We start from the raw sequence: 24,622 nt of genomic DNA, 5'->3' as shown, positions 1-24,622 counted from the left end.
GTGGGCACAGGGATGGGACAGCTCACTGGTGCCTGGCGGTGAACGTCCCCTGCTGGGCGTGCCCAGTGGCTCAACATCGTGCGCACGTGCAGGTTTACACATCAGTGCATCTATGCGTGCGCGAGGCTGGTGACCCGCGAGTTCAGCAGTCCGGGGTTAGCGCCGCGCCGCTGGTAGGCGGGGCAGAACCATTGTTCCGCCGTGGACCGACCCCCCCACCCCACCGCCTGCGCGCTCGCCACGGAGAGAGGCGGGGCTTCGCTGGGCCCGTGGCCCGCGACCCCGGGCTTGAAAGCAAGTCTCCCCTCCTACGCGTCTCGGCGAGCGGGAAGGCGGGGGTGCAGCTGTGTGTAGTGGTCGCCCGTGTGGCTTCCCCACTCCTCCCCGGGAAACTTCCCCAGTGCCCATCCATTCGCGAAGTGCCCGGGGCCAGTCCTGGGCTGGCACCCACCCCCCGTTCCCCAGTTCCCCGATCGGGTCCTCTCCCTCTTCCAGAGAGGACCCTTCTGAGCGCCTCCTAGGCGGCGGGGTGCCGGGCAGAGGCCCAGCGGCCGGTGGAAGAGAAGCCTAGAAGGAGAAAGGGAGGGGAGGGGGAGTGAGGAGCTCGCGGCAGAGGAAACAGCAGATTGCGCCGAGCCAATGGCAACGGCAGGACGAGGTGGCACCAAATTCCCTTCGGCCAATGACGCGCCAGAGTCTACAGAAGCCCATTAGAATTTCCCCAGGGGCAGGGCCAGAGGCAGGGGCTGCGGCGGCCAAGCCGCGGTGTGTCTGCAGCATCCAATTTTTGCGTCTCCTCCCCTCTCCCGCCCATGCGGATCTCCCACGGTGAGACAACTCTGCTTACTTTGCCCCTTGTTGGCAACGAATAAAAGGGTCTGAGGAAATACGGGACCCGGTCACCCACTGCCAGCTTTAGCCTTTAAATCACCAGCCTGGGGAGATCCACGCACAGCAGGTCGGGTCCGGACACCGATCCAACGCGCACCGTGCAGCAAAGGGTTCCGAGCGCAGCGCCGCGGATCGCCGCGCCAAAAGCGGCCTCGGGAACTAACCTACCCTCAGTTCGGGCTGCCCCGAACTCCGCTCCGCAGTCTCAGCCCTGGGAAAGTGATCCCAGCGTCCGAGAGCCCAGATGCCGGCCCACTTGCTGCAGGAGGAGGTGAGCTTCCAAGTAATGGCCCCCAGACCGCGGGTTCGCCGGCGCTGGTCGGGCTTCTAAGTGACTCGGTGGGGGAAGAGAGTTGAGATCTCTGCACACAGCCATCTTTTGCGAGTTGTACTGCCTTCAGTTTGTTGGGAATGGGGATTGTAATTTGGGAACTTAGGTCCCCAACTTTTGTTTTTTAAGCTTAAAGAAAAATCTGGTCGTGCCGGTACTCTCACGTATGTAGGCATGCGGGTTTGTCTTTGTGTGTTCGTTGGGGTGCGAGTGTTTTACTCCTCTTTCCTATTTCCCTTTCACCTTGAGGTTTCACCCCCCTCCCCAATCTCTCTGCACCGTTCCTAGGGACTTCCCTCTCTTCCATCTGGGATAGACCTTGCCCTCAGGTAACGTGGGTGTTGGGGCCAGGTCTGTGCCTATACCCCGCCCTTCTCCCAGCTTGATTAGCGAGTGAAGTGGCCCCTACTACGTCCACGTGTCCTCTCCTCTCTCCTGACCCTCCACTTCCTTTCCCTTCTAGATCTCTAGCTCCTACACAACCACCACCACCATCACAGCGCCTCCCTCCAGGCTCCTGCAGAATGGAGGGGGGAAGCTGGAGAAGGCTCCCCTATACTTGGAAGAAGACATCCGCCCTGAAATAAGAGATGACATCTATGACCCAAGCTACCAGGATAAGGAGGGCCCAAATCCCAAGCTTGAGTATGTCTGGAGAAACATCATCCTCATGTCTGTGCTACACTTGGGAGCCCTGTATGGGATCACATGGATCCCCACCTGCAAAATGTACACCTTGCTCTGGGGTAAGAGTTCCCCCTGTCCTCCTGACCCAGTACCCCAGGTTCTCTCCCCTCTTAATAAAGTAGGATCTTACATAGAGCAGAAACTCCAGCCCTTCCAGGCTGAGGTTTTCCCAGCCATTTCTCTTTGGTGTCCTGAGAGGCTGGGTGGGCTGGGAACAGAGCCTAGGGGGTTTGGGATGCAGGAGTGTCAGTTCTGGGTGTCCTTTAATTTGGGTGTTGGGGAGGGACCTCTGAGACCATGGGCCGCAGGTTCTGAAGGAAGCAGAACAGTGCCAGAGAGTCAGCTTTCCCGGAAAGAGGTTTTCTGCTTCAAGTCTTTAGTTGACTGCTTGTCCCAGCCCTGCCAGCCACGAAGGAATCAAGGTCCCTACCTGGGAGGCATGGGGACATGGGACTAGACTAGTGGCCTTAGAAGGTATATGCTGAGCACAGTCATGGGATAGCGAGAGAAGCTACTCAGGAAGAGTTAGTAGAAGAGGGAGGAACAGAGCGTGGTCATCCACAAAATTATTTTGCCCTGACCCTTGGCCCTGTCAGGCGCCTTAGTCACATAGACAGGTGAAGAAGTCTCCTGAGTAACCCAAGTTACACAGATTTGCTGCTCTGTGACTCCATGTAGGTCTCCAGGGGACTGCACGTGCCACTCAACAAAATGTTCTTAGAATGAGATAAGGTTAAAGAAGTGTTTCATGTCCCATTCCCCACTCATCCTGCGCCAGCCCCCTGAGCCTGGGCAGCCCTGGCCTTCAGGCTGCTGCAGTGAGGGAGACAGTCCCCAGTGCATCCCTGCCCTGCCCTTAGCTCAGCTCTTTCAGGAATCCATGGGCTTGGGCACACAGCAGGGCCCTGCCCCCTGCACACACACATGCGCTCTGAGGGCATTTCCACCTCTGCCACCGTAAGTCTGACTTCGGAAGGGGAGAGCAGGGAAGCCTAAAGACCCAGGGGACCCACATTGCCGCTCTCTGAGGGGGAGTGGGCCAGAACTCCTTCTCCAGGAAGCAACTGTAGGATTTCCAGAGCAGTCCGGGGTGTGCGGCGCTTGCAGACAGCTGCACTCTTGGAGGGGAGTTATGTAGGGCCAGTGGGCAGGTCTCAGCCGAGTCCTCCAGGACCTCTTTAGTCTAAAGGTGCTTTTAGACTAAAGAGGTCCGCAGAGCTTTGTCTTGGGGAATCCTCTTGGCGCCACAGACAGAGAAATGCAACTGGGTAGATCCCCTCTCTCAGTTTTTCCAGATACACACTGGAGACAACAGTACTTTTTTTGAGATTAGAAAGGTAGTGCTCCTTAAGTTCCACGTGTGTCATTGCTGGGGCCAGCCACATGCAGATGAAATCTGTTCATCTGCAGACCAGGAAGGGCTCTTATATTTGTGAGGGGAGGGGGACGTCTGTTCTCTAGCCCTTCTGAGAACCCAGCAGAACTTTAGTTCAGAGTGAGGAATCAAGAGCAGGGACAAGGATTCCCCAGGGAGACTGTGGACCCCTCTTTCTACCCCTTCACCAGGAGTCTTCACCAGGTGTTTAGTCACCTGCAAGCCCCTTCCAGCCTCAGGTCTCCCTGTAAGCCTCTCGTAAAGTCCAGAGTTTGGCCAGACCGCTGCTGCTCACTCGTCTTCCTCAGCTGCTAGTGCAGTGCAGAATGCTCTCCCCAAACCAGGGCTGTGCCTGCTACCTTTTTGGTGCCCTGCCCGTGGGTGTGTGCTGTGCCTTTGGACAGAGAAGTGTGTCACACGAAGACTGGATAAGTTGTGACGTTTTTACTCCTGTCCCTGGGCCCTGTGGTGGATGGCTTAGCTGACGGAATGACCGATTTGGTAGGGGGATATCAGAACTCTTAAGGAATAAAAGGGGGTTGGGGGGAGGGTCAGAGGGTCCTTCTGAGTTCAGGAGCTTGGCTTCACCTTTTCTTGTTTTATCCCTAAGTACAGTGTTAAATTAGCAGATGGTTGTGATTCCAGCATTTCTCATGACTGAGCAATTTTGAGTGTGTCTCAGAAGAGCCCTGAGGGAAGGGCTGAAGAGATATCTCTGGCTACACTGAGAGGCCATGGGGCAAAACTTCTCCAGTCTCTTTCTTAGGACTAAAGCTATAAGGTTTTGCTTAACCATCAATTTGGACTTTAATAGAGAATGAATTTCCAACTGGCGCAAGGCCTTCTATTAGATAAGCCTTAGAGAAAAAGGCACCAGAGGGCTTGGGTGCTTTTCCCAATTCCTTTGTTAATGCAAGGATCTTATGTGCTTTCTGAGTCAACTTGCCAGGGTCTTCGGTGGCATGAAACAACCCCAGTAACTTCCTTGCTTCTGAGCTGAGTGCTTCTTTTGTGCCCAAAGACATTTTTCTTCACCCTTAGTGATTGGCGGGCTGTGGCTCAACTATCATTTATCCAGGTGCAGGTGCAGGCAAGATACTGCATCTGGGAGGATATTACCACGTGGCCGGAGACCAGCAAATCATAGGGGGGCCTTAATTTAGCCCAGAGGGACTGTGGGTAGAACTCTCACTGGGACAGACTCTAGCTCCATGGCTCTCCTCCCCGTCCTGTCGGAGGAATACGATAGGGTAGAGGAAGATGGGTGGGGTGGGAGGAGCTTGTTTAGGAAACTGGTATCTATGGCTGAAGAAGAACACAGGACAATTTGTTACAATGTGTGGTGTCTCCAACTGCAACTAAGTTCAGTGGCCACTGAGGATCCATTGTTTCTAGCTGCTTCCCTAGGAATGAAACATTGTCAACAGTCACTGCTCTACCAAGGCCTCAGCCCCTGCCTCCTAGAGTTACTGAACAGAGGAAGGTAGGTATGCCAAGAAACCCGCCTCCCAGTTAGAGACTCTGTCTGGCACCCCCGGAGCCTGCAGGCCTCCAGGAAGGTGAGGCAGGACAGCATTGGGGTGCTCCACCCACAGCTTTGAGTCCGTGCCGCTATTATCTAGAATTAGCCTTGCCAGAGGGAGTGTGGGCTGGCAGAAGGACACGGCAAAGGCGAGACACAGGAACCTTGTGCCTATCTTGGGGAGGTGGATGGTACACATCCTTGTGCCAGACTTCCGAACATAAACTGCTTATTGACAGAAAATCTAGTTTCAAATCTTGGCTCCATTTCTGACTTGCCATGTGACGATAGATAAACACTTAACTTCTCTGAGCTTCTATTTCTTCAACTGCAAAGTGAGGATATTAAACCCCATTCAGGGTATCCAGTGAATTGGAGAATATAAAATCCTTGGCGAAGCTTAAGACGCTGTACAGCTATGACTTACATGCAGGGCGAATTTTCCCCTTCTATGGCCACACCACCTGCAAAAAGATTGCAATGCTTTCGTACCAGCTGGTAAATAGCCCTAGTTCTGAGCCCCCTTAATGTCCCCTAGAACCCAGGGACCCTTGAATTGGTCAGTGCCCAGACCATACTGTCTGTTAAATAATTTAATACTATCCTTGCTTATATGTCTTAAGCGCTGCAGGAGTAGTCTGCGGTCCTTCCTTCAAACCTTGGAGAAGGTTAGCAGAAGGTCAGAGGAGATGCGATCTGGGAGACTGTCCTTCACGAGTGAGAATGCCAAGTGGCTGGGGGGTGAGAGCCCTCTTCTCTGTCCTGCCTTTCTGAAGTTCCTGGGACTCCTAAGCTTATTCCAGCTCCTAGGTTGAGAGGATGAGAGGTGATGGTATTTTTCAAGTGATAAAATCAAAGGAGCCTAAGAGATCAAGGTATCCCTGGAGTTCAGGAAAAAGCAGATCCTCACTGGGAGGCTAAAGAACACACAGACTCTGACCTGACGAGAACATCATGTGAATGCTTTTCCAGATTAATGACTCCCTGCCCTGTCTTCTCCTGGCAGCGTTTTTCTACTATCTGATTAGTGCCCTGGGCGTCACAGCAGGAGCCCATCGCCTGTGGAGTCACCGAAGTTACAAAGCTCGGCTGCCCCTGCGCCTCTTCCTGATCATCGCCAACACGATGGCATTCCAGGTGAGAAGCCAACTGTGCTCAGCATTTTTTTCCTCACTCTTTATTGACGATCTGGGGGCAGAATGGAGGCGATCAGTGCCTGGAGAGGAGCAGCACCTGGACAGCCACTTCACTTTCTCCTTATAGTCAAGTTTGAGTTCAGTCCTGAAGTCCATAAAACATAAGTTTACTTCTGAGTGACTGGAAAAGGGAAGTAGGAGATAAAAAGGAAATACTCTCAGTGTATAGGGTCATTTTTGATCCTCTGTTATCACAAAGTCTGGCCACTGTGGTCCTTCATAAGTGCATAAGGCAGGAACTGAAGGCAGGAACTGACCCTGGTTTCCCTGGCAGACATTGAACAAGACATTCACTACTTTAATGTCTTAGGATTCCACCACAATGAGGCTGAAGTTAATGTTTCACAGATTCATGAACTCTGTTGTTTTCAGGTAAGAAGATGATACACTTTTATAGAGCTAACGATATGCCTGGCACTATTCTAAGCACTTGTCATAGATTACCTCATTAAACCCTCACAACGATCTTAGGCGGTAGCTGCTATTGTTATCCCCATTTCACAGATGGGGAAATTGTGTCACGGAGGGTTTAGGTCCAACGCTATGGTCCTATGTTGGGCTACCAGGCTGCCTAAGTCAAGTATTGAGGTTTGTTTAAGCAGGAAGTTTATAGCAGAGATAGAATGAAGGGAATTGGAGAAAGGGAACTCATAGTTATTAAGCAGTAGCAGCGGGTAAAGGATAGCATGTAGTGCAAGGCTTAGCTTGGAGTAAGAGGAAAAAACAAGGAAACCCAATTAATCCCCTTCTCCATGGCAATATCCCACGGTTACATAATCATCTCTGCCATAACACTTAATGCCTTGAAGCCTCCCCACGTCGTCCCGTTGGGGCAAAAGACTCCCCAGCCATTGGAACTCCCCTGAGAGGGTGTCTCTCCTCAGGCCTTCATTCCTCTTCTCTGTTCCTCCAGAATGACGTTTACGAATGGGCCCGAGATCACCGTGCCCACCACAAGTTTTCGGAAACACATGCTGATCCCCACAATTCCCGACGTGGCTTTTTCTTCTCTCACGTGGGTTGGCTGCTTGTGCGCAAACACCCAGAAGTCAAAGAGAAGGGTGGTTTGCTAAACTTATCTGACCTAAAAGCTGAGAAGCTGTTGGTGTTCCAGAGGAGGTGAGTGACATGATGATGGAGTTGGGGACCTGGCACTTGGTGACCCACTTTTTTCTCCTAGGACTTGTCAACATGAACTGAGAAATTTACTGGGTTTCCATATCCCAAATTATAATTTAAAACCCTAATTGTTAATAGCCCACAGGCCCATAGCCATAGACTGTTGTTGTTTCTTTCTCTCTGAGCTATCTAAACCAATTAAATTCAACAAATGTTTGTTGACCTAGGATGGTCATGGATACAAAGCTGAATGTGTCATGGTCCTTACCTTCAAGGAGTTCATAGCTTATTGGGGAGTGGAGGGATAAGCCAAGTGTCCAAATACCTATGATACATGGCAAAATATTTTCCATACCCAGGAGAGGCACAAAGGGGAGGGAGGTTGCAGAGTGGGGAACATCAGGGAAGGGCTTATGAAGAAAGTAGCTTTGGAATCCACTGACGGATAGAGATTTTCACAGGTGGGGAGTGGGGGGGACAGTGCAAACAGAAAGAATGAGCTGAAGTGTGTTCCAGCAACAGAGTCCTTTGAAGTGCAGGGTGTGGTAGGAAATAAGGCTAGAAAGGGAAACCGATGCCATTCTTGTGGAGTATTAAAAGCAGATGAGGTTTACTTTAACCCAGGCAATAGGAAACCATGAAAAGTCTTTTGAGCCGGAATGTGGCATGGTTGGAGGTGTGCTTTAGAAAGGTCACTCTGGGGATAGGTGAAAGAAGGCCTTGAGCTAAAGAGGTGGGAAGCAGGGCCACAGGTGGGGAGGTAGTGGGGATCCGTGCAGGGAAGTGGTGGTAGGAGTGGAGAGGAGTTGGAAGCAGGGGTTATTAATGATACAAGAGGATCAGACTTGACTGCTGAAGGGGTGTAGGAAACCAGCTCCCTTGGAATGTCAATGGCCTGCTGTACATTTGGGAGAATGAAGAATGGGACAGGGCCTCCAGAGGGACAGACCTGCAGGCATCTAGGACATTTGGAGTGCCTCTCTGAGGGAAAAGAAGAGGAAGGATGAGAAGGATTCCTGGCTAGCAGGAGATGGAGGCAAGATACTAAACATAGATTCTGCCAAGAGCACTGATAAAGAGAAAGGAAGCCCAAAGGCAGAATGGAAAAACCCGGGAAGGAGAACTCAGTCTGTAACTCGGACCCCACCTGTTTTACCAAAGTGGTATTATGCTGTAGCGAGAGAGCAATGGATTTAGAGTCAGGAGACAAAGCATTCCAATCCTTGCTCCACCAGTTCCTGGTGGTGTGACCCTAGAAAAGTCATTTAACCCCTCATTACCTCATCTAAGAAGTATGATAATAACACAACATTCTCAGAAGATTTCCCACCCCACTCCCTCTTGCTCTGTTTCCTGCCACATTGTGCTCACAATGTAGAAAGAAAGAGACAGCCCAACCGTGTGAGAATAGAAAATCAGGTAGGTCTCAGAGTCCTCTCTCCACTGACCGGGCGTGTCATCTCTCAATGTAGGTACTACAAACCCGCTGTCCTGTTGATGTGCTTCATCCTGCCCACACTCGTGCCCTGGTACTGCTGGGGTGAAACTTTTCCACACAGCCTGTTAGTCGCCACCTTCTTGCGTTATGCCGTTGTGCTCAATGCCACCTGGCTGGTGAACAGTGCTGCCCACCTGTATGGATACCGCCCTTATGACAAGACCATTAACCCCCGAGAGAATCTCCTGGTTTCACTGGGAGCTGTAGGTAAGTCACATCTAGTGGTCTGCAGCTTACAGTATTAGGCTAGGAGCCAGAAAAACCAGATTCACCTGTTTTATGACCCCTCTCTGTCTTTACACTATAAAACTAAGGGGCAATATTAAAAATCCTTGAGAATTAAGCAGCAAGTCCCATGTAAAGAGAACAGGGTGAGGGACTTCCCTGGTGGCGCAGTAGTTAAGAACTCGCCTGCCAATGCAGAGGACACGGGTTAGAGCCCTGGTCGGGGAAGATCCCACATGCCACGGAGCAACTAAGCACGTGTGCCACAACTACTGAGCCCGCGCACCTAGAGGCCGTGCTCCGCAACAAGAGAAGCCACTGCAATGAGAAGCCTGTGCGCTGCAACAAAGAGTAGCCCCCTGCTCGCCGCAACTAGAGAAAGCCCACACACAGCAACGAAGACCCAACACAGCCAAAACTAAATAAATAAATGAGAAAAGGGTGAAAAATAACAATGCCTTTGATTCCAGGTTCCAGCACAATCCCCAAATGCTATGCATGATGATCCCCTTTGGGCTGCCCTGGTTCCAGTCATCTCTGATCTGGGTGGCTGTAAGCCTAGTGTTTTCTATTTAGACGTGCTATACAACATGTAGAACAAATAGTTGTCATTTAATTCAATAAGCTTCTCTTCTGTCACCTTGCTATTTTCAGAGAGGCCATACTTGAAGTGTATTTCACGCCTTATTGCTTGGTGATGCCAGTATGAAGGACATCAAAGCAACTGTTGGTGGCCCTTTATCACCACCTACCATTCTCATCTCTTGTCCTTTATTTTTCTCTCTTCTGCTCCTCTTCTGTGCTGGGAACACTCCCTCCCCTCAACGTGGCTTAGGGAACTCCCAGTAAAGCAGTTAGTTTGATCACAAGTACCTGCTCACTGATCTAATGCTGACTATTCAAGAATTTATTTATACCATTCCAGTTCCAATAGCCAGAGTCTAAGACAACAGGGTTCTACAATCTGTCTCCATTGTTTTTTTTTTTTTTGTCCGTCACTCTTTTCAACTAAATATAGACCTTGACTAAGGCCTGGAATTAGATTTCCTTAGGCAGACCCCATGGCCTCTTCCACACCAGTCATCAGTGCTGTTGGTCACTCAGCATATCGAGGCAACCTCCCTGCTCCACACATTTACGTACGCCATGGCCTAGCCCTCGTTTTGTTCTCTTTAAAACTTTCCTTTATATTCTCAACCCTGACCATCTTTTTTTACTATCTGCACTAAAGACATTTTTTCATCTCTTTTTAACTTTCATGCACCTTCCCCCTCCTTTCGGACACCTTGTACTGTTGTCCATGTTCTTACTCTGAACCATGTTTGAAATCAATCATACAGGCTATTTTCATAGAAAATTAATGAACGTTATGGAAGTTTCTGGAATGAGATCGGTCCTGTCCTGCAAACAGATCTGTCTTCCCCAGCCCCAGCCTCTATGACCACCCATTCAAAGTGGCTGCCAGGAGCTTACTTTGTCTCTTATCATTCCTCCATACCTGCTCTCCCCGCTTATCACCTCACCCTTTGTTCTCCAGTAGCCTGCTGCCCTGCCGTTCTAATCTTTTTCTTCTTGAATTACCTCCCCCGCGGTCACATGCTCATCTTCTCTCTGCTAAAGCTGGCCTCACCCCTTGAGCCTCTCTCGGGCTGTATCTTGCTGCCCCAGTTGCAAAGTCTCGTCCTTTTTTCGCCCACTGACCTTCCTCCTCTTTTTTTCCTCCCTTGGCAACGTGCGTGTGTCTGATTCAGTTTAAATCTGATGTGTGGGCCTGGCTAGTGCTTATACAGAGCCTAGCTGCAAAGTCGTTTATGGAAATTAGTAATCCTCCATCAGTACCTTTAGCCTTGGGGTTTTCCTACCCTCCTACTCACTTCACACTGGATAAACTGATGATCCGCACTGTGGATAGTCAGAGAAAGGACGTACCTTGAGGTGATGCCCTGGATGGTGTCTTTCCCATCGCAGGACTTCCTTCCTTTTTGGTTATTAATGCCATTATTACCCTACTGGGGCTCTTTCATTTTCAAAGGGCTCAGCACACTCTTTTACTAGCTATTCTTTTTTTTTTTTTAATTTATTTTTGGCTGTGTTGGGTCTTCGTCGCTGCGCGCGGGCTTTCTCTAGTTGCGGCGAGCGGGGGCTATTCTTCGTTGCAGGCTTCTCATTGTGGTGGCTTCTCTTGTTGCGGAGGAGCGCGGGCTCTAGGTGCCTGGGCTTCAGTAGTTGTGGCACGCGGGCTTCAGTGGTTGTGGCTCAGGGGCTCTAGAGCGCAGGCTCAGTAGTTGTGATGCACGGGCTTAGTTGCTCCGTGGCATGTGGGATCTTCCCCGACCAGGGCTTGAACCCGTGTCCCCTGCATTGGCAGGCGGATTCTTAACCACTGCGCCACCAGGGAAGTCCCTATTAGCTCTTCTTTACCCAGCTTTACCCCAGCCTCATAAGGGTCGGTATTGTTATTGTTGAATGAGGTTCAGAAAGAAGATCCTGCCGCGGATTAGAGAACTCTCTGTCTGTGGAGTTTCCACAGCTTGATGCATTACAGAAATTATCCTGAATCCAGAATCTCTTTGATTTTCCTCTATCCAGCAAAGTGAACTGCTCATCTCAGTATCTTAGAGGGACTACCTAAGCCTTTTGATTCTTATTCCCTCAGAGAGCTTCTGTTTTATCAGCTTCACCCACACACCAGGGTCAAAGCTCAAAGAATTAGAAGCCAGAGCAGTCTACTCTGAACCAGTGGAGGCTGAGGAACTTGGGCCCATGGGCTGGGCCTTCTTTCTTCTGACTTGATTGTTGCTGCCCAATTCTGTTGGTACCTTCCACCCTTGGAGAGAGTACCCATGCAGTGGGGAAAGGTGTACTCCTTTGCTCACCTTTGTAAGAAACACAGCAAAGGTTCTTCATTCTGGACTCTCTCCTCTCCCCACCCTAACACATGCACATACACACAGAGCCTTTAGGGTCTCATACCAATATTTAGTGAAGCTCTGGAATTTTCCAGTCTAAAATCCACTCCCAGTGATAGAAGTTTCTCTCAAATCATCTTATCCTCTCAGAAACTGCCCGTCCTCCTCCCACAAAGGCTCCCAGAGAGCCATGGTGACCAGGGTCTCCCCAGTCATTTCTTAAGATGCCTCTGAGGGAATCTGTTGGGTTCAGAGTTTAAAAGACTGGATTCGTCCATTCATTCATTCAACAGCGGCAGGTTTCTACTACGTTTGAGGTACTCCGCCAGGGAACCAGAGTGCCAAGATCAAGAAGCCAGCAATCCAGTGTAGCCCCATAACTCTTCTCTGCTTTGTTCCAGGTGAGGGCTTCCACAACTACCACCACTCCTTTCCCTATGACTACTCTGCCAGTGAATACCGCTGGCACATCAACTTTACCACGTTCTTCATCGATTGCATGGCTGCCATCGGTCTGGCTTATGACCGAAAGAAAGTATCCAAGGCTGCCGTCTTGGCCAGGATTAAAAGAACTGGAGATGAAAGCTACAAGAGTGGCTGAATTTGGGGTCCCTCGGTTTCCTTTTCCAAAAGCCAGCTGGGCAGAGGTTTAATGTTCTGTTTATTAACTACTGAATAATGCTACCAGGATGCTAAAGATGATGACGTTAACCCATTCCAGTACAGTATTCTTTTAAATTTTCTTTTAAAATTGAAAGCCAACAACTCTGCCTTTATGATGCTAAGCTCATGTTCTTATTTCTTTTCTTTTCTTCTTTCTCTTCTAGTCCCATTATCCTTCCCTTTGTTTTGTTCCTATCACCTTCCTTTCTCTTCCCCCTCAATGCCCCCCAGGCAAGCAGCTGGTCAGTCATTGGTGGGTTTCCAGCTTCCAAAGCCTAGACAACCTTTCTAGGGTCCAAAACTAGTGGTCTTTGCCCCAGATAACCCTTTCCTTGAGCTGTCCTGAGCTTTAAGGTGGGTGGCTCAAGCTAGAGAGATGACAAAATCTTCTGGGAAGGCCCCCAGTTAGCTTCAGCTTAGGCTTTTGCTATATGAAATGGAAAAATAACTTTATTGGCACAAAGCTTTGAAAGCAGGTAAATTGTCAGAGGAGAGAGTTAGCATGCATGATATGATTGATAAGTAAGGATGAGTTGAAGTGGGAAACAAGGCAGGAAGCTCCTGCTGTGATCTGACACCCAGCTGCCTGCCCACCACCCAGCATGCTTCCTTTCTCTCCTGACTGACTGGGGAATGGCCGTGGAGCTCGGCAATGCTAGAACTCAAAGGCAAATCTCAATGTCCCAATCTACTTTAGGCTGAGGATAAAGAAGCAGCATTTAGTTTATGGTAAAAGTGGTCTCTGCCGGGGAAGGATTTTTTTTCTTTCTTTCAGGACAGGAAGATTTCTTATTCCAGATAACAAGAAATCTTGAGGGTTGGTTGTTTCCAGAATTGATGATTCCAGCAGCTCATGGAATCGTCAAAATTCTTTCACCTTTCTGCTGTGCCATCTTTGGTATATTGGTCAGCTCCCCTCATAGTAATAAGGTGGCTTCAGCATTTTGAGACATCCAAGAGATGTGTTGGTGGTACAGTGGTGAGCATAGCTGCCTCCCAAAAAAGAAAGGATTTTCGGAGGTGGAGTTGGGTCAAACATAGAGCTGTATGTCCATGGGTGCTTTGCTTGGAATATTAAAATAATCCTTTTAGAGTATCTCCCTCCGAAGGAGAGTGGGGCTTGAAGAAGAGGAAGAATTAGGCGGGTTGTCTCCTTTCCTCTCGCTGCTGGACAGGAGATGGAGAGGTTGAGGGGCACGGTCTGTAGGCAGTTCCTAAGAGGGAACATTACAAAAGAAGGGCTCTGAGAACACATTGCTGGGGGATTTGGAAGGTTACTGAGTAAGTTATTGGGTGTCCTAATATGGAAGCTGGTTATACAAACAAGTTAGATGTTGGGTTCATTTCATTAATTTCAATTTCTCCTTGGACTGAGAAAGAACTAGAAGGCTTCTCCCCACAGCGTTGAACCCTTTCACTCTTCCTTCTCTGTTAACTTCTAGCCTAAAGTATAGGACTGCTTGGGGGGTGGGGTAGGAATCTCTTAACTACCCTGACTATGGATTCCTGGCTCTGCCCTGTCTGTCCATTTTCTCCTGCCAGTTCTATCTCCTCCCCAATGTTTTCTTCTTTCTCTGGATAGGCAAGCCTCCTTTGTGTGTATTCAGAGGCAGTGATGGCTACTGTGGTCCAGGCAGCTCCCTCTCCTACAGACAGTATGCTCAGGGTAGCTGAACCACTGTTTCTCTTTATAAAGTTGAACGAGCTGCCACTTTCACTTGGCCTCCAGAGTCTCCACCTACACCCTTGTGCTTCCCCACCACACTGATGACTCAAGACAAGGCTAGCAAACCCCGCTGGAGACATCCTGGGCACAGGCATTCTCTCTCATGAGGCACAGCCAAGCCACATGCTCATGTTGTGCCAGTGAGCCAGCCATGGAGCAAAAGAGCGTTTGTTTTTAGCCTCCAGTGTCTGGTCAGAACCAGAGAGGATGCTGGATGCCTCCTGCTTACTCAGTAAGCCTGCCCAGCCTGAGTCAGTGCTCCCAGCTGACAGTGCAAGGCTTGCAGAAGTAGGAGGAGCCAAGTCTTCACTGGGAAGCACAAGAAGCAAAGGCAAGTTCCAAAGTGCCTCACTCCAAAGGAGGCCCCGGCCCCTGGAGCCAGGGTATACAGCAAAGCTTTGGCCGAGACTTGGGATGTGAGACGCCATGAACTTTGTTGAACAGTGTCTCTGTTCAGCAAACTAACCAGCATTCCCTACAACGCAGCCTAGGGCAGACAATAGTATAGAGGAGTTCTGAAGAAACATCAGTGTCTGAGAACCTTGGGCCACTCCTGTCCCTGTAACCTCAGTCGTCAATGCAGAAGCCTGGCTTTACTCTGTTAAGATTGGAAATGTACAGTACCAAATGCTCTGTCCACTGTTGAGCCCCAAGGATGGAAGGGAGGAGAGCATTTCTTTCTGTATTAATTGAATAGATGGAGGCCACAGGGGTTGGGCTGGACTAAAGGCATCCTTGTCTTTTGAGCTGTTCCTCTCAGTAGAAAAAAAATCTAATGGAAGATCACTGTAGTTTAGATCCACTGACCCAAGTACCTACCCCTTGGAAATGCCTGTGGGGTAGTTTTAATTCCACAGGTCATCAGAGGCCTGCTTTACACCTGATGATCAAAACCAACTTTTATCTTTCTATTCTAATTGTGTTCGATGGACCTGATCTATACCATGACCCTACACAGGCTGGATGGGGTCCAGTTTCTAACAGGCCTTGCTTTGTGGGCGTGCTGACAACTTATCTGGGTGCCTTACATCTTTTTTAATCAGTGTTGCATCTGAGCCTGCTCTGCTTCCTCCCTGCTCCCTCTGTGGAGTTCTTTTGCACCTGAGAGCCTGCAGAAGTGGCTAGTAGAAAAGGGGGCCTGGCTGGAGAATTATCAGTATAGCTGTTTGCAGGATTCCCTTCTGGACTTTGTTTTGGAAACTTTCCTTAGGGCTGTTTTTATTAATTGCCCACATATGATGGAGGGTGGAAGGAATTTGAATGTATTTGACTTATAATTTTTTTTAATATTAAAAGATGGTTGTAGCATTTAAAATGGAAACTTTTTCTCCTAGTTAGCTAGTATCCTGAGTGTATTCTCTGTAAGTGTAGCTCAAATGGGTCAGCGTGAAAAGTTAAAGAAAGCACGATGTCAAGGTTACACGGGTGGTTAAGGCCAGGGCCTCTCCTACCACTGTGCCACAGACTTGCTGTGTGACCCTGGGCAAGTCATTTAACTATAATGTGCCTCGGTTTTCCTTCTGTTAAAATGAGATAATAATACTGACCTACCTCAAAGGGCAGTTTTGAGGCGTGACTAATGCTTTTTATAAAGCATTTTGGGATCCTTCAGCAAAGGAATTCTCTTAAGTCCTGAGTATTTTTATAGTAGCAGTATCCACCGTGAACTGTGTCCACCATGAACCACGTGTCCTGGATGCTATCATGGATCTATATGGTTCTCTCTGAGAGATTGAATAAACCCATTAGATAAGTGGTGGATAACTAGCCAGACAAAAATCTGAGAATGCATAAACTCGTTGCCATGGAAACATACACAGGATACCTTTTCCTTGATTGGGTGGGATTTTTCCCTTTTTATGTGGGATAGTAGTTATTTGTGACCTAAGAATAATTTTGGAATAATTTCTATTAATATCAACTCTGAAGCTAGTTGTACTGATCTGAGATTGTGTTTGTTCCTAATAAAAGTGAAGTGAATCTGATTGCCCTGTGTTTGAGAGTTTTTTTGGCTGTGATTCAGTCTCTTGGGATTTATTCACCACCCTATTTATGTCCTGTTCCTACATCTTTAAGAGTAAAAAAGACGTACAAGAAGCCACAATGGTTGACTCATATCCCAGTAACTCGCCCTGCCCTCCTGCCCTCCCTAGGGGTAACTTTAGGTTAAACTCAGCCTTAGCAACAGGAAGCCAGTAGTCTGCTGCCATGAGATCTAACACATTAACACCAGCTGGCACTTTGGGCCTGGGGAAATGTCAGGACTCCTGTGTGTCCCATGGTCACATGGACCCAAAACAGAGATGCTAAGAGAGGAAGGGAGCAGCAGGAGGCACTCTGGAAAGCAGTCCTGTGCCTGGCAACCCAGGCTGGGCCATCCAGGTCATTCCTCTGAAATGTAGTCCCTCCCGCTAATAGAGTAGCTTCCTGAAAATGCTGATTAACAACAGCAGGAAGACAGGAAAAACAATCCCAGGGAAGCCTTGTAAATTCTTGGGGTAGAGAGGGCTTCATGATCATTAAGTGGAAAAGGCTTTAGCTTTTACTACCTTATCTGAGAATCTTCAGGTGGAAAAGAGAAGGACTTTTTACAGTTTGAAGAAGTTCCGTTTTTCAACAGAAGCCACCTGGACAATGCCTGGGCTTCTAAGCATTCCACAGAACCAGCCCCCCTCACTTTCTAATGTGAGGTTACCCTCACCTTGGACAAGCAGCAAGACTCTCTCAGAGTGATTCTGAGCATCCAACACCAAGTCTATATTCATTGAGGCCTTGCCAGACCTTAATAGGTTGACGGTGGCACGTGCTTAATATCTGGCCTTCCACCCCTTTCCCTCTATTTTGTTTAAAATGTTCAGGTTGGACCATTTTTTCTGTTGTTCTATAATTGCACTGTTCCTTCCAAGTCTCTCCTTTGTCTTTGGAGACAAAGCCACCAGCCACATGAGAAAGGACAGCTGCTGTAAACCATAGCAAGTCTACCTGATACACTTGCGATACCAGATTGCTTGGAAAAATCCATATATGTACCGTGTTCTACATTAGATAGAGGGATCGAGGCCAGGCATCAACAGAACCCCCACAACCTTCTGATGCAGGAAATCCAACTTCTGAGTCCACCAGACCCGTGGACGCAGTGATAACATGCACAATAGCCAGGCGCTGTGGTGAGTGCTGCACAGTGCATTATCTCACTGTATGGAAAGCAGATGCTATTATTACCCCAGTTTTACTGATGAGGGAACTGAATTCACTGGGAGAGAAAATACACTGTGAGGGAGTGAGCCACGATGCTGTGATCCAGCTCCAGAACTTTGCTCATTAACTGCTCTCCGTATGGGTGTGAAGTAGATGACAAATTAGATAAACCCGGAGTGCATAAGTCTCCTATATGCCAGTAGATGCCCAGTGATATTCACTTATACTCAGAGGCAAAGCCTGGCTGCAACGGCAGGGAGCTTAATTTATTCAGTCAAATTGCAGACACATCCTCTGATCCAGAAGAACCCACTCACTCCCCTCGTGACCTGTTGTAACATTCAACCACCCATGAGTTTTAAGCTCTCAGACCATAGAAGCATAGCTGACATTTCCTCTATACCGACGCAAACCATACTCCACCCTACTGTCACGTTGTTTTGAAATCCTTAAGGGCATCTTCTCTTAGAAATGTCTCCTGCACCTGAACAATCAGTGCTTGATAAAATTATTGAAAGATCTCATGTCTTGTGAATTCTGTCTCTGCGACAAACTGTGTGAAGTGTCACAGGGAGTGGGGTTGCATTCTGTGACCTATAGTAACTTACTAAGCCGCAGGCACGGTGCTGATTCTTGCATGCTGACTCTGGGGCAAATGCCACAGGCCTTAATTGCAGGTTCCAAGCAGCTGAGATTCTATACTGGGGTTGCTAGAGGCACAGCCTTCCCCTTTTCGGGACCCGGGCCTGCCCCTCCCCCGCCCAGGCCTGCCCTGCCTGCTGCACCCAGGCCACAGAGAGCTCACAAAGCCCAAGTGTCTGCTGTGCTGACTCACGCGGCGCTTCTGCTTCCAAGCTAGGATTGTCTCGAGGGGCCCGAGGGGCCCTCTCCTGCTGGCCCTCTCCCGTAGGAGCAGGGAGCAGCCAGGGTCAGGCCAGGCTTTAGAACTTTGTGACCAACCAGAGGAAAGGGAAAGTGAAAGGGCAGATTGCTCCTCACCACAGTCGGGATCCTCAGAGAATTCTGAACAGCAGTAAGGACTCACCCTTCGGTCTTTGTATTTGTTTGTTTCATATACATATGTTTTAAGTAAAATTCACATACCATAAAATTAGCCATTTTAAAGTGAACAATCTGGTGACATTTTAGTCCATTTACAACGTTGTGCAATCGCCACCTCTATCCAGTTCCGAAAACTTTCTATCACCCCAAAAGAAGACTTTGTACTTGTTCCACAGCCACTCGCCAACTCCCCGCTCCCGCCAGGCCCTGGCAACCACCAGTCCGCTTTCTGTCTCTACGGATCTACCTATTCAGGATATTTCATATAAATGGAATCCTGCAATACGTGACCTTCTGTGTCTGGCTTCCTCCTCGCAGCATAATGCTTTCAAGGGTCATCCACCCTGTAGCATGTATCACTACATCATTTCTTTTTATTGCCAAATAATATACCATTGCATAAATATATCACAACTGGTTTCTCTCTATTCATCGTTGATGAATATTTGAGTTGCTTCCACCTTTTGACTATTGGAATAGTGTTGCTATGAACACTTGTGTATTAAGTAGTTGAGTACCTGTTTTCAATTCATTTGGGTTTATACCTAAGAGTGGAATTGCTAGGTTATACGGCAATTCCACATTTAACTCTTTGTGGAACCACCAAACTGTTTTCCACAGTGGCTGCAGCATTCCCCACCAGCAATGTGTGAGGGTCACCCTTTATTCTTTTTCTAAAAAATTTTTTTAAATAAATTTATTTATTATATTATTTTGGCCGCGTTGGGTCTTCGTTGCTGCGCGCGAGCTTTCTTTAATTGCGGTGAGCGGGGGCTACTCTTCGTTGTGGTGGGTGGGCTTCTCATTGCAGTGGCATGGGCTCTAGGCACTCGGGCTTCAGTAGTTGTGGCATGCGGCTCAGTAGTTGTGGCTTGCGGGTTCTAGAGCGCAGGCTCAGTAGCTGTGGTGCACAGGCTTAGTTGCTCTGCGGCGTATAGCATCTTCCCAGACCAGGTCTCGAACCCGTGTCCCCTGCATTGGCAGGAGGATTCTTAACCACGACGCCACCAAGGCAGTCCTCACCCTTTATTCTTAACATGTACACATTTGTTCCTTTCCTGCTCCCTACTTCCAAGAAAGCCTGTCCCAACAGACTTCCCTTTCCTCTGGAGTAGAGGGGAGGAGAAGCTGCACCTCTAGTAGAAAGACGATCAACGCACAAACCTGGGCAGCAGGATCCCCTCTGGCCTTATGCTCTCCCTCTGCTCTTGCCTTTTCAACAAACAGGATTCTGTGACCAGGAAACAGAGGAGGGCAGGCTTCCATCTCCCTGTGGCACACCACCACAGCCATTTATGTTACCCCATAAAACAACCCTCCTAGCGCCCTCCAACACCTCCGTCCCCACACAGAACATTCCATTAACCTGTCTTAAACAGTCAAAGCTGAGAGCGGAAAGGAAGCAGCTCTGTGTGGAAGCTGCCAGCCCTGGCTCAGACCTGCAGGCGAGTGTTTTAACTCTCAGCTCAAGCTTAAGATCTCCGAAGATACAAGCCCTAGCCTTGTCCTGCCCAGCCCCCCTGCTAAAGGGCCTGCCTGTCTGGGCCTGTCAGGGCGCAGACGTGAATGGAGAGGAAGAGCCTCCCTCTCCACCCGCTCTCATCGGGGTTACTGCCGGTCACAGAGCTATTTACATTTACAACAGCCCAACAGCGCCTGATCAACCCGGAGCCAATCAGCAGCCCCCAAGCTTGTCTGACTCAGTCTGCGCCAATCAGGACGTGCTATCCTTATAGCCTCTCTCTCTTTGAATCACAGGACGACTGCCGCCCTTTTTGGGGAGGGGAGCCTGCCTCAGAGCTCAGAGCCCGACTGCTAGCCCTCAGTTTGCCATTCACTGAAATGGGGAAAATACTGAAATACCATTCACCTGGGAAGACATCTGCACTATAGAATTCTTGGAGAGTTTTACATAGGAATGGAGAACACTGTGCTTTCCTTCCCAACACAGAATCCAGTGCTTCTCTGCTGCGAAAAAATGTAGAGAGACTTTCTCCTCCCTCACTGCCAGCCCCTCCCTAACTCAGGATTATCAATATGGGCTCTTAATCCATGATTGACTTTGAGGCAGTGCGAGACCTTGCTGACCACGACAGGCCAGTAGGCAGAGCTAATTTTTATTCTCATCTGCAATAGAGCAAACACCTGTCATGTAAGAGGCAGCGAGCAAAGAATCAGCAAAACAGACTAAAGACTGGATAGTCACAGGGTAGAGCAGAAGCAGGAATGTGTTCAGAGCGGTCAGGGCTGAGGTAACAGGAGCCTGCAGGAGGAGTGGGTGAGTGCGAGCGCAACGTGGAGAGAAGCCTTGAAAGCCTGCCTGGAGAGTTCAGACTTGCTTTTGTGATCGCTAGGGAGCCGTCAGTTATTTTGAAGCGGGAGAGGAAAATAACCTCCGTCTTTCAGAAAAGTTAACTCTGATGTTTCAGAACGTTGACATAAGGAGCAGATCAAAGAAGGACGAGGTTATGGCTGGAAGATCAGTTAGGAGGTCATGAGACCAGAAAACTAGGATAGTAACCGTCAAATGGAAAGGAAGGGCACGGGTTGAGAGGTATTTTGGAGTCAAATCACTAGCACTTAATTGATTGGATATGTGAGATGAGCGGGGAGAGGAGTCAGAAATGACTTTGAGGTTTCACTCCTGTGTGACTAGAAGGGAAGCACCTGCACTAACTGAAATAGTTTTTTAAAAATAGAAGCAGGGCTTCCCTGGTGGCGCAGTGGTTAAGAGTCCGCCTGCCGATGCAGGGGACACGGGTTCGTGCCCCGGTGCGGGAAGATCCCACATGCCACGGAGCGGCTGGGCCCGTGAGCCATGGCCGCTGAGCCTGCGCGTCCGGAGCTCCGCAACGGGACAGGCCACAACGGTGAGAGGCCCGCATACCGCAAAAAAAAAAAAAAAAAAAAAGAATCTTGGTGTTTAGAAGAGCGATAAAGATGAGATCCAAAAGGTTTATAGTGAAACTGAAACAGGAGGGAAGGGAGCAGGGCATAACCTTTGAAAGAATAACATACCCCCGAGGACATGACATAAATTGATTAAAACCAAATTGGTCCAAGATGTTGGACAAGTCGACTTCCACTAAACCTTGAGCCTCAGTATACACTCACTGTAACACATCAGCAAGCTAAATGACACACCCACAGGCGCCCTGACAGTTCCAAAGATCCATAAGGATCAAAAAGTGGGCAGTGGCGCAATTTCTGGAAATCCCCGTCCCTTCCCCCCCAAATAGTTGGAACACTCCTCTCACTCATTAGGCTATGAAATTACCCACCCCTATAAAAACTGACAACCCCAGTACCCTGGTGCCTTTCTCACCTTCTGAGATGGCCCACACTCTGTGGAGTGTGCTTCTCTCTAAATAAATCCACTTCTTACCTATCACTTTGTCTCTCACTGAATTCTTTCTGTGATGAGATATCAAGAACCTGAGCTTCCTTTAGTCCTGAAACCAGGTGTGTGATCTCAGTCGGAAGATTGTGGGCTTTGGCTGGGTTTGAGTCCCGGAACATGGGTTCAAGTCCCAATATGAGGTGCACGGTTTCAAAATTAGGGAGAAAATTGATCACCTGGGAAAGGATTACAGAGTAAGAAGATTCAGCAACAGAATCTTGGGATGTACCAACACTTAACTGTGTCCTCCTTAAAGAGGACACAGAGTTAGCAAATCTAGCAAAACCTAGACTAAGTATGAGATATGAAAAAAACAAGCAAACTAGACTAATATAAGACAAGTAACAAGTTAATTTCCAGGAAGAGGGAGCAGGATGTTGTAAAAAATAGATATCTGAAAAAAGGACATTGGTTAAATAAATTATGAAACATTCATTTAATGGACTGCTGTGCAGACATTAAGATTATCTTGTAAAACTATATTAATTACCATCAAAAGATGTTTAATACATCTTGTTAAGAGAAACATTCAGATTAAAAAATAGTATGTACAAAATTATTTTTAAAAATTACATATGTGACTGCAAAAGGGCATGAGGGAAAATTTAGTGTGAGGGAACTGTTCTATATCACAATTGGGGTGGTAGTTACACAGCTGTATACGATTACCAAAAATCCTCAACCCATAATGCCTTAAAAAAGGAGGGGTGGCTGTTGATGGTATCTACTTCATAGGGTTATTCTGGGAATTAAATGTCATAGTGCCTGGGACACAAGAAGGGCTCCATCAGTGGAGAAAGAAAGAATAATGCTGAGGAAGGAAAAACTTTTTCCTCTTCCCTTTCTAGGTTCTTCTGTTTGTCTAAGAATTAAATTGACATGAGACATATTAACAGGAGAAAATCAAATTTAATTGCATATGTATGGGGACCCCATAAGAAAAATGAGACACAAGGACAGCTGTTACAAGGTCTTGAGAGGGGTTAGCCACTCCTCACCATTCATCCAACCTCTGGAGATGCTGTGAGGAGGGTCCTGTATGGGGCATGGTAATGGATGAGATTACCTCTTAGGTTCCACCTAGTTTTAAGACTCTACGATTTTGAGTACATGAAAGCCCTTTCCAATGGTGACAGAGGTTAAATTTTGTAATTTTCAGTCTGTGGAATGGATGTCCACCTTGTCTCTTTGATGACTGTCTAGCTATATCCCATCTCTTCATGGTTTTGAGCACATCTATTTAAGCTATTTTTATGACCTGGACTAGATGAGCTTAAAATGATCATATCTGGTTGTTAACCACTAATTGCATTTCTAACTAGGGCTCTGGTAGAAATTTATGATGATGGTGATGATGTTCTATTGAAGTATGGTTGATTTACAATATTACATTAGTTTCAGAGGTACAGCATAGTGAGTCAGTATTTTTACAGATTATACTCCATTGAAAGTAATTATAGGGCTTCCTGGTGGCTCAGTGGTTGAGAGTCCACCTGCCAATGCAGGGGACACAGGTTCAAGCCCTGGTCCGGGAAGATCCCTCATGCCACAGAGCAACTAAGCCCATGTGCCACAACTACTGAAGCCTGCACGCCTACAGCCCATGCTCCACAACAAAAGAAGACACCTCAATGAGAAGCCTGCGCACCACAATGAAGAGTAGCCCCTGCTCGCTGCAACTAGAAAAAGCCTGTGTGGAGCAGCGAAGTCCCAACACAGCCAAAAATAAATAAAAATAAAATAAATCAAATTATTTAAAAAATTATTATAAGATAATGGCTGTAATTCCCTGTGCTACACAATATATCCTTGTTGTTTATCTGTTTTATACATAGTAGTTGGTGTCTCTTAACCCCATACCTAATTTTCCACTCTCCTCTTCCCTTTCCCCTTTGCTAACCACTAGTCTGTTTTCTATACCTGTGAGTCTGTTTCTAATAATTCATTAGTATTATTTTTTAGATTACACATAAGTGATATCATACAGTGTTTGTATTTCTCTGTCTGACTTATTTCACTAAGCATATTCTTCTCTAGGTCCATCCATGTTACTGCAAATGGCAGAATTTCATTCTTTTTTATGTCTGAGTAATATTCCTTTGTATATATATGCTATATCTTCTTTGTCCATTATCCGTTGATGGGCATTTTGATTGCTTCCATATCTTGGCTATTGTAAATAGTGCTGCTACAAACATTCAGTGCATGTATTTAATTATTTGGTTTTAATATGAGTGCACATTATACTTTATATCTGTATCACTCATTTTGGCATTCTGTGATATAATGGAGAAACTATTAGATGGGGAGTCAATAGGCCCTAGTTTCAAGAAGTGGTCCACTCCTTACTAGATGCATGACTTTGGGAGAGGCATTAAATGACAGGTTTTCAACATGTGATCCATAAACCCCTGAAGATCCCCCAAGCTTTCAAGGTAACTTTGAGACCAAAATGAGTTTCATAATAATATTAAGCCTTTGTTTGCCTTTTTTCACCATCATGTTGACATTTGTACCGAAGTAATGGTGGGTAAACTCTTTGCACCTTGACAGAAAACAAGGCAGTAGTACCAAACTGTACTAGTGGTCATTTGTATTTGTATTTCTCACTGCCGTACACTTGGAGGGAGTTCAGTTTCACTTAAAAGTGTTCTTGATTAGGAAATAAAAATTATTAATTATATTAAAAGCTTGACCATTGAGAACACATCTTTTAAAAATGCTGTGTCAAAAATAGGAAGTATGCATAAAGCACTTCTGCTGCATATCACAAAATGATGAATGTCTTAAAAACAGAAAGTTAGACAAAATGAGATGGCA

General features: G+C 47.6%; 1 protein-coding gene and 1 long non-coding RNA gene across 2 annotated transcripts in view; one reads left to right on the top strand and one right to left on the bottom strand.

Moving 5' to 3' along the window:
- LOC307175105 overlaps positions 1 to 24,622 on the bottom strand; it is a 67,751-nt gene that overhangs the window by 1,162 nt on the left and 41,967 nt on the right. The gene's annotated exons all lie outside the window — the stretch shown is intronic.
- On the top strand, positions 667 to 16,145 carry SCD (stearoyl-CoA desaturase). The gene is made up of 6 exons (XM_079900646.1): positions 667 to 1,162; positions 1,686 to 1,968; positions 5,813 to 5,943; positions 6,916 to 7,121; positions 8,594 to 8,826; positions 12,155 to 16,145. Exons 1-6 carry the CDS (start codon positions 1,136 to 1,138, stop codon positions 12,352 to 12,354), a joined length of 1,080 nt encoding a protein of 359 aa, XP_079756772.1. The 5' UTR covers positions 667 to 1,135; the 3' UTR covers positions 12,355 to 16,145.

This window comes from Stenella coeruleoalba, assembly GCF_951394435.1.
Source record: "Stenella coeruleoalba genome assembly, chromosome: 16".
NCBI classification, from domain to species: Eukaryota; Metazoa; Chordata; class Mammalia; order Artiodactyla; family Delphinidae; genus Stenella; species Stenella coeruleoalba.
The sequence above is the reverse complement of the archived record's forward strand: the minus strand, read 5'-3'. Positions and strand labels throughout refer to the sequence as shown.

Bases quoted from the DNA above. Each gene is read 5' to 3' on its own strand.
- SCD (XM_079900646.1), top strand. From the start codon at position 1,136: ATGCCGGCCCACTTGCTGCAGGAGGAG. The intron at 1,163-1,685 runs GTGAGCTTCCAA...TTTCCCTTCTAG, and splicing joins CCCACTTGCTGCAGGAGGAG to ATCTCTAGCTCCTACACAAC. The intron at 8,827-12,154 runs GTAAGTCACATC...GCTTTGTTCCAG, and splicing joins GGTTTCACTGGGAGCTGTAG to GTGAGGGCTTCCACAACTAC.